General features: G+C 44.0%; 1 protein-coding gene across 1 annotated transcript in view; it reads left to right on the top strand.

Annotated features, from left to right (window-relative positions):
- The window catches only part of LOC147436239 (Thioredoxin superfamily protein), an 85346-nt gene extending 73705 nt beyond the window's left edge, over positions 1 to 11641 (top strand). The window contains exon 3 of the mRNA XM_086488118.1: positions 11038 to 11641. Coding sequence (XP_086344244.1) covers positions 11038 to 11257 — 220 coding nt within the window. The 3' untranslated portion in view covers positions 11258 to 11641. The remainder of the gene's footprint in view (positions 1 to 11037) is intronic.
- Positions 11642 to 12380: the final 739 nt, after the last annotated feature.

Raw genomic sequence — 12380 nt, 5'->3', positions numbered from 1 at the left:
GACACCCCAAGTCGAGATTCTACCGCGACACAACAGAGATTCACTTAAAAAAATTCACAAAAGACGACAGGGCCCGGCGTAGTTCCGTGCCAAGAGGTATTGGCCCCAAAGACTAGCACCCCTTCGGGTATTTCTTTTTATATGTGTTCAAAGTACAAGAGAGTCCGCGGGAACTTACACTCAGACTCTGCGTCCAGATGTTCTGAGTAATGAGGCCCTTGGACTTATTTATTCTTAGAAGGGATGTCCAAAAGCAGAGCCCCAAAATTTTTAAACTCAAAAGCTTCTTAAACTCAAAAGCAACTGTAACCCAAAAGCTGCCAAAATCAGCCAGCGTAATTTTTGGAAATCCGTACGCACTGCCACGTCAGCAAGTCAGCGTATTTTGCGGAGAATCTTCCACGTCAGCAGTCAACGGAATTTTCGGGGGTTTGTATAGTTTGCCATGTCAGCTTGTCGGCACATTTCACGGGCTGTTGCCACGTCAGCAATGTGTGTGTGTGTGTGTCCAGGGGCCTGCCACATCACCAGTTTGTGACAGCTAGCTCCGTCATTACCCCTCTTTTGAACACGTTGAGTTGGGGCATACGTAGGTTGTAACCCAAAGGCCTCAAGGTAGAGCTGCAATATATTGGTGATTCCAAAAGTTCACACTCTTCCATCCATAGGTGGATAGTTCTTGAACTTCACCAAATAGCGTCGTGCACCTTTTCCCTTAACTTTTCTTTCTTTATGTGCCAAAATCTGCTCAGGTACCAAGATCTCATCAAGTTCATCAACTTCTGGCTGATCCTCTTGTGGCATATCTTCTGGCACATCGCCCACAAAGGTCTTAGAAGACTCACGTAAAACGCATTATGAATCTTCCAAGTGTCAGGCCTATAAGCAACATTGCTGATCTTATCAAGCACTTGAAAAGGCTCATAGTAACGCGTACTGAGCTTAGAAAACAACCGTTCCTTGCCCTTCATCTTCTTTAACCTTGCCTTCTCAAACCTCAATAGAAGCCAATCACCAAGTGAAAACAATAGTTCACGTCGATGACGATCAGTAACCCTTTTTTACTTTTCCTGAGTATTCTTCGAGGCAACTTTGATTTTCTTATACATTTCATCCATGTTCTCAACATATCGATCTGCCTCAAAGATCTTGTCCTTTGTATGCAAAATGGGAGGAACCTTTTTTTCACCTTCAACAATCTCAAAAGGTGCCTTGCCTGTGGATGAATTCACCGTATTGTTGTACGCATACTCAAGCATAGGCAAATACTGTTCCCACATGCCCTTATTATCTGACACATAACATTTCAGCAGATCCAAGACAATAGAATTAGCCCCTTTTGACTGTCCATCAGTTTGTGGATGAAACGAAGACGAGAACTTGAGTGTAGTGCCCATGTTCTCAAACAATCCTCTCCAAAACAAACTCGTCATTCGAGGATCACGATCACTGACAATCGACTGTGGCATACCATGGTACTTAAACACATTGTACATGAATAACCGTGCCATCTGATCAGATTTAATCTCTTTCCTGACAGGAATGAAATGGGCGTGTTTGTTGAACCTGCAGATAATGGTCATATATCATCATTCCCCGTCGGCGTTCTTGGAAAGCATTGCGATGGATTTTATCTTTGATCTTCCCCTGGCTTATCCAGAGTTCGCAGTGGCTGTAACAACCTTGGTGCCTTCTGCCCGTCAAATTTGACCTTTTGGCAAATCACGCATGCTCGCACAAAGGCATCCACATCTCTCCTCAAAGTAGGCCAATAAAAGAATGTCTCTACCACTTTCACTGTCGCATCAATTCCACGATGCCCTGCATACGGTGGGACATGACTTTCTATCATGACCTTATGTTGCAATGGCCTAATGACACATAGTATGCCATGCATCATCATAAAATCGTCTTTGAGGAGGTAGTGCTCATGGCGTTGTCCTTCTTGCAATTGTTCAAAAATCCTCGCGAAATCTTCATCCGTTGCATATTGTTCCGTCATGTCATCAAGTTCATGATAATAAGGAATTGATACAACTGAAATTTGTGGTTTTCTAGATAACGCATCAGCCACAACATTCTTCTTGCGTTCCACATGCATAATCTGGAAGTGGAACATAGATATTAGAAGAATGTTTGCCCATCGCATATGCTTTTTCGTAACTTTGACTGTGTCAGGTAGTATCGCAAGGTCCGATGGATGTCTGGACAACAAAATCAACACCTAAGAGGTAGTGCTTTCAACTAGAAAGCGCATGAATCATGATCAATAACTCTTTCTCATAGATTTGCATAGTCTTCTCTGGCCCTTGCAAGATTCTGCTTTAATGAGCTACCACCCGACCGTCTTGCATTAGCATTGCTCCAATGTTGTTGCCAGCAGCCACACGCGTCACACTTGACCACAAATGACTTTCTAAGATCTGGTAAAACAATTATTGGATCTGAAGTCAGCTTTTCCTTTAAGAGATTAAAAGCTGAATCCTCTTTTTGTGTCCACTTGAAAGTGACCTCTTTCTTTTGCAAAGCATGTAGAGGTGAAGCCATCTCTGCAAAGTTTCTGATAAACCTTCTATAGTAAGAGCACAATCCCAAGAAGCTTCGAACATCGTGCACAGTCTTTAAGTTTTGCCATGTCTTGATCGCTTCAACCTTAGTAGGATCCATTCGAACACCATCCTTTCACAGTATGTGGTCAAGAAAGTGGATCTCTTCCAAGAAGAATTCACTTGACGATTAACCTATGACTGCGTAGCTCTTCGAACACAATGGTCAAGTGACGCCTATGCTCCTCTTCATTCTTCGAATAGACTATCATGTCATCAAAGAACGTGCCAACAAACTTTTGATGCGAGCGGAAAATCCGGCCCATCATCCTATTGAACGTAGCAGGAGCATTTGTAAGACCGAATGGCATCACTAAAAACTCATAGAGACCAAATGTCGTCCTAAACGCAGTCTTGTGTACATCCTCTGGCCGTATATGAATCTGATGGTACCCGCTAGGTCTATCCTACTGAAAATTGCAGCACCCCCTAAACAGTCAAGAATATCATCAATCCTTGGAATAGGAAACCTGTTCTTGATGGTATTCTTATTCAACACATGCGCCAAGAGCCATCCTTCTTTTGCACTAGGAGCAGTGAGGAGAAAAAAGGTGAAGAAGTAGGTTGAATCAGCCCCTTCTCTAAAAGCTCCTCAACTTGGCCCATAATCTCTTTGTGTTGAGCCGCACTAACCCTGTAGGGAGGTTTGTTTGGTGGGCTACACCCTGGCACCTAATCTATCTCATGGTCCTCAGGCCTCTCCGACGGCAATAGTGATGGTAATGAATAAAAAAAAAAATCATTAAACTCTCGCAAAAATGCTGACCTTTCTTTATCTAACACAAATAAATTTGATTGACGATTATCTAAAACATCACGTGCATAAATCAAGTACGCAAAAAGATGATTTTTAATTACAGAAGTGGTCGCTGAAGCAAATACAATAGGGACAGACTCCCCTTTAAGCTTTACATCCAAAACATGAGCTTTGCCCCTATGTTGAAGGGTGATCTTTTTGTAGAAGACATCCAGCACGCCATATATTCGGAACATCCAGGGGATTCCCAACAACGCATCGCACCCTGCCAATGGCATGATATAGAACTCTTTTGTGTCCACATATGACTGAATATGCAGACGTAGCTTTCCAATGATGGGAGTAACACACTCTGAGTGGCCAAGACATGCCAACTCTGCCTCTGCCGTGTACCCCATCTCTTCAGCTCTGAGAAACCTTTTGCTCACAAGAAATATTCAGAGAAGGAATTAGAAGAGGTGGTTGATGCACGGATTGCTCAACTTTTTGACGCGTAGAACAAAGATAAAAAGCACGGCAAAAAGCAGAAGAAAGGTACTGACTTCCCGGGTTATTTGGGTCGTCAATGACATTTGACAAAGCAAAGAAACAGAAGAAGCGTGCTCGATTTGAAGGAGTACCCAATTCTTCTTCTTCTTCTTCTTCTTCTGACAGTTCTTCGAGCTCTTTAGATTCGAGTGAAGAAGACAGAAAAGGCAAAAAGCAAAGCAAGAAACAACGCTTTGGAAAGGGCAAGAAAAAAGCAAAGAAGTCTAAATCTCGCCCTGTGAGTGACAGTCCTACAGAGGACTCGTCTACAGATAGTTCAGACTTTGATGACGGCAAATTTTATGCGAACAAGAAGAATTTTTATAAAGCCAACCAGTATGACTTTCTGGAAGATAAAAGCAAGAAAGCCAGAGAGTTTAAGGAAGGTGGACAGTCGATCAAATTTGACACTTTTTCAGGATATAAAGATGCTTCGAAGGCTTTGTCTTCTATACAGCAGTTTGACATTGCTTTCACGAGAGGATGCTACTCAGAGCACTCCCAACATTCGGAGAGCTGCCTCTTATTTTAAAAGGAATTCTCAAACTTGGTGGTCCACGCTTCTTTTAAACAAGACTGCGCCAGTTAAATGACTGAAATTTAAGAAGCTTTTTATTTCTTCTTGGCTGATGCAAGAGTATGAACGCGATATACGAGCTGCTTGAAACCATTTTCGGATGACCAAGAGAGATACAATGGATGCTTATTGCGAGAGATTCTGGAGCTCTTTTCTACCCGCCTCTTCATTCAAGAAGATCTCGTTCAGAGGATAGATTGAGCGGTTTACCTTGGGTCTACCTACAGAGATCCGAGATCACTGCTTGGAATAGAAATCAACTTCTATTCAGGAGTTGACGAGTCATGCGAAACGGGGCTTTGCCATTCACTCTTGTAGTCTGACCTACCCCACCGATGAGGTCATGACACAACGAGCCAAACAGACTTCAGGGAATGAAAGTAGAAAGAGAGAGCAACCCAGAGAAGAAGGATGCACGATCCAAGCTTACTCCTTAGGAGAGAGCTCGCTGCATCAGGGAGGGGAAGTGCTTTGGATGCGGGGAACATGGACATACCTCCGCGAAGTGCCCTAAAAAGGCACAGAAAGAACAGAATGACAAGGACGACGACAGGCCTGAGAGTTCGAGAGCAGCTGAAGAACGTGGAAGAAAAGGCAAGATGAAAACAGGACTGGTTCCGGATTGTGTGGGTACCGATCCCAACACCATGGACGAGAGTACAGAACTTTGCCGAGCTTGGGGCAAAGTGAAAGATCAACAGGCCCTTATCTTCTTTGATGGAGGAGCCAAGGCCAACTTCATTTCACCAGAATTGGCGGCACGGCTTGAGATCACTCCCGATCGGATGGGACCACTTGCGGAGGCTGTTCTAGCGGCACCCGGCAGAGATGTAGCCATTACACCTGTCATTGGCAAACTTCGGTTGCATTGTGAGGGGTATTTGGGGCATGAGGACTTTTACATAATGCCTTTGGAAGGTTGTGATGTTCTCTTAGGAATTCCCTGATACCACAAGAACAACGCCATGGTCGACTATCGGGCGAGGAAAGCGACACTTACTACAGAGAAGGGCAGAACCATTGTACTTGACATTAAACTGAACGGCGAGTCTGTCCCTATTGTATCGGCTTCGGCTATTTCTAAATTAATGAAATCCAGTCTGTTTGTTTACTTGATCTTTATGAAAGAGTTGAGTGAAGAGGATACGACAAATATGTCTAAACTTGATAAAGAACGCCAAGATTTTCTCCACTCTCATGCCAATTGCTTCTCAGAGGGCCTGCCAGGCGAGTTACCACCTGCTCGTCCTGAAGATCATACCATTGATCTGATACCTGGAAGCACACCACCGAACCAGCCACCTTACTGTGTGAGTCGAGCACAGAATGAAGAGATTATGAACCAAGTGAAAGACCTCTTGGAAAAGGGTCTTGTCCAGCCTAGTACTTCACCGTATTGCTCTCCAGTATTGTTGGTTTTGAAGAAAGACGGATCTTGGAGAATGTGCATCGATTATAGAGCTCTCAACAAAATCACCATCAAGAACAGATTTTCGATTCCTAGGATCGATGATATACTCGACAGCTTACAGGGATCCTCGTGCTTTAGCAGGATTGATTTGAAGAGTGGATATCATCAGATCAAAATCGCGCCGAGAGACGTCTACAAGACAGCATTTCAGACGACTTTTGGGTTATTTGAGTTTTTGGTGATGCCTTTTGGCTTAACCAATGCTCCTGCGACATTTAACCGGATGATGGACAGGATTTTTCGAGAGTATTGGCTATTTGTTGGCACTTTCTTTGATGATATCATTGTTTTCTCCAAGAATGAGGCAGAACATAGAGATCACTTTTCTTTGCATTAATCACTAACCTGTGATCTCGTAATGCCTGAAAGACCTGAAGCAATGCTCCTGCGACATTTAAGCGTATGATGGACAGGATTTTTCGAGAATACAGGCTATTTGTTGGCACTTTCTCCAAGAATGAGGCATAACACAGAGATCATCTGCTTCAGGTCTTTCAGGCATTACGAGATGACAAGTTAGTGATTAATGCAAAGAAAAGTGAATTTTTCCTACCAGAGATACACTTTTTGGGACACATTGTCTCAGTAGCAGGAGTGCAAATGGATCCGGCCAAGATAGAGACTATCCGTGATTGGCCCGATTTAAGGAATGTGCATGAAGTTTGAAGCTTCTTGGGATTGTGTTCGTAATATAGGCGGTTCATTCGAAAGTTTGCAGAGGTTGCTTCCCCTTTGCATATGTTGACACAGAAAGGAGGCCCTTTCTCACGGGGATCCACAGAGGTGACCGCCTTTCAGACATTGAAAGAGAAATTGACTACCGGACCAGTTTTGACTTTGTCGGACTTGCAGAAGTTATTTGAAGTATATTGTGATGCTTGTGTTCGTAGTTTGGGTGTGGTCTTAATGCAAGAAGGCCATGTCATTGCTTACGAGAGCCGATTGTTCTCAGGGCCGGAGATGACAACACAGATTTATGAGAAAGAGCTTTTGGCGGTTATCCATGCTCTTACTCAGTGGCGGCATTACCTACTCGGAGCGGATTTTACTGTCTTTACAGACCATCAGAGTTTGCGTTACTTCTTGTCACAGAAGCAGCTTTTGGTAAAGCAGATGCGGTGGGCGAACATCTTGTCACAGTTTCACTAACAGATTGTCCATGTGCAGGGACAGAAGAATGTGGTGGGAGATGCTTTGTCTCGGAAGCCGTTGGTTCTAGATACATCATATGAGCTTCGAGGATATGGTCGACCAGTTTGCCACAGATACGGATTTTGCAAACGTTTTCACACGGATACGGGATGGGGAGACAGTAGTGGGATACTCCATTTGGGATGGCTACTTGATGAGAAAAACCATGTTGTGCGTTACACAGCCGTTGAGTGAAAAGGTTATGACTGAATGCCACTGTCTACCTTTTACGGGTCACCGCGACATTGCTACCACCATGAAAGGGATAGAGAGATACTTCTTTTGGCCGAGATTCAAGAAGGATGTGAAAGAGTTTGTGCACAGTTGCTTGGTATTCTAGAAGGTCAAGTTTGACAGACATAAAGCACAGGGACTGTTACAGCCTTAACCCATACCCACCCGTCCCTAGAAAGTATTGCAATGGATTTCATTTTTGATCTCCCGAGAACATAGAGTGGTCACGATAGTATCTGGACTGTTATTGACAGATTTAGCAAACAGACTCATTTCATCCCAGTGAAGAAAACAATCAAGCCGGATCACTTAGCGAGACTGTTTGTGGCCCAGATCTTCAGATTACATGGCATGCCTAAGACGATTGTCTCCGACAGGGACCCCAGATTTATGAGTTTGTTTTGGAAGGCAATTTGGGAGAACATTGGCACGCGGTTGCAATTCTCGTCATCATTCCACCTGCAGACTGACGGGCAATCTGAGATTGCCAATTCAGTGGTTTTAGATTTATTGAAGTCTTATATCTCAGATCAGAAGACTCAATGGGAAAAGTACTTACCTTTGGTGGAATTTGCCTACAATAACATGATACACTCTTCGATGGGGAAGGCGCCATTTGAGATTGTTGAAGGTGCTGCGAAGGTTCCACCCTTCTTAAGCATGAAAGATAAGATTTTTGAAGCGGATGAACTTAGATACGGCTTTTGCCAAGGTTCGCGAGACTTTGCAGAAATCTCAAGAACGACAGAAAAAGGTACCTCGATCCTTGAACTTCAAACAGTATTGTCGTACTTGCTTCTTTGAACCATGGCGAAACCGATGCAACAACACTTGCTCCGGTTCCATGACTTAGGCTTCATCGATGATCTCCGGTTCTTCTTCTTCCGAAATGTCCTTTGGAGGTGTTCTTTCAACCAAGAAACATGGAAAACGTTGTGCATTGACCATGAGTTAGGCAATTGCAATTTCATTGAAACCTCATTTATCTTTTTAATGACAGGAAATGGACCATACATCCGAAAAGACAACTTTGGACACTTCTTCCCAACTTGCTTAAGACGTTGCTTCATGATTCTTAAATACACCCAATCCCCTTCGGACTTCCTTGATCGAAACATCCTGACGATGCTTATTAGGCTGCCGTGAATAAAATTCCTGAGCCTTTCTTAGCCGAAGCTTCACACTCTCAGAAATCTCATCCAATGACTGACTTTCGGCATTGGCATCAGTCATTTGATTGACCGAGCGAGTCAAAAGTGACTGGGACGGACGGCCAAAAGCTGCCTCATACGGAGTTCGACCAATGGCAGAGGAAAAAGAGTCTTTCAAAATAGCTTGAACCAATGGGAGATAGAGCTCCCAATGAGACTGTTGATCATGCACATATGACTTTAAAACATCAAAAGCCAAGTGATTGTAAATCTGTGTCTGACCATCTGACTGTGGATGAAAAGCCGATGAAAAATTCAACTTAGTGCCAAAATTTTCAAAGAGTGCACGCCACATGCTGTAGCTTGTCCACGGACACATAGGGTTGGATGTGCCACGTGACAACTTCCTAATCTAGATTGACTGGACTGACGGAACCCTTGTCATGAAGTTGCTTGTCGACGGACACATAGGGTTGGATGTGTCACGTGACACCTGCAGGATTGGACATTGGACTCAACACTTGGCTGGCTCCAGGCTCAGGCCCTGGAGTTCTCCCACCACACAGGGGAGCTCGGGATCACAAATCTGGTGCAGACTCTGTGGTCGTTGGCCAAGCAGAGCTTCCTCCTTGCTATGTATACAGAGCACTTCAAAACAACAGAATGGAAAGAGATGCACGACACACGAGACACGGAGTGGCAGGGTTCCACCCCAAGAGAGCTCTGGCCCCAAGCCCTGGTGCCCCTTTCGGTATTTCTTTATATTGCCTCAACTTAGTACAATGCCGGTACTCCTTGCTTTGCACTTCCATGCGGGAACATGCCAGAGAATGAGCAGCCCTTGACTCATATTTAAAGGCCCTTGGCTGGCCATGAAAAGCAATTACATCAAAAGCATTAGCTTGAAAAGCATCTGATCTCAAAAGCCTTTAGTCTGAAAAGCTAGAGAATGAGCCCTTGACACATATTTAAAGGCCCTTGGCCATGAAAAGCAATTACATCAAAAGCATTAGCTTGAAAAGCATCTGATCTCAAAAGCCTCTGGTCCAAAAAGAACATGTTTCCCAAAAGCATAAAAACAGGAAATCCGTACGGCTGCCACGTGGCACTATTGGCGTGATTTGTGGGACTGTGCGTACAGATTGCCACATCAGCATGTCAGTACAATATCTAGCCTGTTTGTACAGCAGCTGCCATGTTAGCTATGTTTATGCTAGCCTTTTATGTCTGTGTGTGCTGCCTTATCTTATGATTTTAGGCCCTAGGAACTTGGGCCCCATTGGACGGGGTTCCATAAGTTGGTAAAAATTGGGCCTCTCGACGAGGAACTGTAAGTTGGTGAGAACTTCTTCTTTTGTTGCTTCTAAGATTTAGGCCCCTCGCGGAATCTGCACGTCGGCTAGGGTTAGGTATGGGAAAACCTAACGCGCTGGGCCTTCAGTGGCTTGACACATCAGGAGTTTGTGACACATGGGGACGTAGCAAGTGTCAACACAAAGCAGCGGTATTCCTCTTCTAGATGCACTGGCCCCAAAGACTGCCGCCGGTTTTCTTTATTATTGATGCTTCACAAGGTACAATGTTGGAGGGTCCCCTCGTTGCACTGCTCCTAAGCTAGTCTGCAAGGAGAGAGGCCCTGGCTCTGCAATATTGCAAGTAATTTGCATTGACACAAGGGCAAGGTTGTAACACATGCTCCTGTGTGGTGTAAAGTTGCTTAAAACCTGTGGGAGTGTCCTCTTCTCTTCATTCTTTATATGTGGGCTGATGCTTTCTGCTTTTGGGGCAAGGTGAGTCGTGACTGGCTATTTGAGTTCTCTCTTGGCCCAACCCCATGTTTAGGAATGAGACCAGTGGTGGAAGGAGATTCATTTCTTGCAGGTGGTGCATGCTTATTTGAGAGAATCTTGTCTGTATCAACTTGTTGCTAACCCCCATTCTTGCTTCGTACAAAAACTAGCACTTTCGGAGCCTTTTTTGCTCGTTTTAGGGTCTCAAGGTGCCCGATTTGGGTGTTTCAAGACCCGATCGTAGGGTTTTTGGGCGTTCGAGACACAACAGTAATGTCAAAACAACCAAGACATGCACTTAATACTTGTTTGATAAGAAAGAGCCACTTTGAGTCCCTGCACTACATTTCAAGATCTATTTAGGGTTATTTTCAATATCGGGGTACTGATTATGACCACCAATTTTATATCAAAGAGCATGGCTTGTCTTTCTCTTTCACAATTAAAGTTGCATGGTCTAAGTTTCCAGTTTCTTGCAGTCTCTCCTCTCAAAACCCCTCTATGTTGTAACTTCAAATATGTCATCAACTTGAATTCTACATCAATGAACATCATGCTTCACCTTCGCATATGAAATGATTTCGTATGTAGTAAAATGTGTGTGGTTTCACATGTTGAAGGTTGCACAAATGATTGTTTGCATTTGATAATGACAAGAGGCTTGCACTGCAAAGTATTTCCTGAATCAGTATCATAAAGGTCTCAAATGGAACCATTTGTGAACTTATGTAGGTGCCATGCCTGCCGACAGATGCTGCCAACATTTTGTAACTTGAGCAATGACTACCCAAATTCTTTGTTTATATATGCTGACATAGATGAATGCCCCGACGAAACTCGAGATGTACGATACACACCAACATTTCGGTTCTATAGAGGTGGAGACAGGGTTGATGAGTTCTATGGGGCTGGGCCACAAAGGCTTAGAGATAGAGTGTGGCTGCAATCATGAACTACCAAGTCGTTGAGTTGCAATACCCACTCTACCCTCTTCAACACACAAACACAAAGGGGCCTCTGCCTTTGCTGAGGCTGTCAAGGACCATTGCGTGCTAAAAGGGATCGATTGTGCAAGGACGCGGACTAACATGACGGACAAGCATGGGAGGTCTGCTAATTCATAGGGTGAGATCTTAACAAGGACGGTCTTAAGACGATCAGAGCAGTGACCAAAGGTTTGAATTTAAGCTAAATTAGGTGTATTGACTTGTTATCCTTTATCTGGTGATGAAATGGATTTGTGGAAAGTATTAAGTTTGATAGCATGGTTATAAGAGGGCTGTGATCTTTCAGGCACCTCCTTTTTCTATTGAAATAAATATCCTGTTGAATACTATCAGTTGTCTTGAAAAGAAAAAACTTAGTTTTTTGTTCTTAGGCTACGGTCCCTTTGCATCTACTGCTGATGGATTGTCATGTCACATGTCCTGTAACTGATAGATGTACTCCATAAAAAATCATGTGGTGGTTTCAGTGGAAACTTAGCTTATCCCTACAAAGTGTTTCACAATGTGTGCAGGCGTGCAGCACGCTTGCAAGTGTTTTTGTCGTTATCTTGCACGCACGCTCGCGTGTGGGCGCGCGCACACACACACACACACACACACACACACACACACACACACACACACACAAGTTGTGTATGGTGCAGCATGAGCAATTTGAATGCTCTCTCTCTCTCTCTCTCTCTCTCTGTGTGTGTGTGTGTGTGTGTGTGTGTGTGTGTGTGTGTGGTTTGCGAAAGACACAGTGGAGACTCAGACTTTCTAAAAATACTCTTTGTATCATTCATGATTCAATGATGTCATTGGAGGCTTATTGTTTGGTTTGGAAGGTGGTTGGAAGGTGGTTGGGATCAAGCTCTCTACCTTAAGAGCTGAAGAGGCTATCTCCAAACAGCCTTTCATTCTAGGCCTCACATTTTGATCGAGGCTCTCTCTCCATTGGGGAGAAGTTGCTGCAAAGCTTGCTTTGAAACATCAGATTTGGCAGATGAGGTCTTGCAAAGGGCCCTTTGGATTGGAGCTGAGCATTCTGCTATTTCTACGGATGGAAAGAGGACATGGTCCTCTTTG

This window comes from Adiantum capillus-veneris, chromosome 18, assembly GCF_014529385.1.
Source record: "Adiantum capillus-veneris isolate H3 chromosome 18, ASM1452938v2, whole genome shotgun sequence".
NCBI lineage: Eukaryota > Viridiplantae > Streptophyta > Polypodiopsida > Polypodiales > Pteridaceae > Adiantum > Adiantum capillus-veneris.
This window is presented reverse-complemented; position numbering and strand designations above follow the sequence as displayed.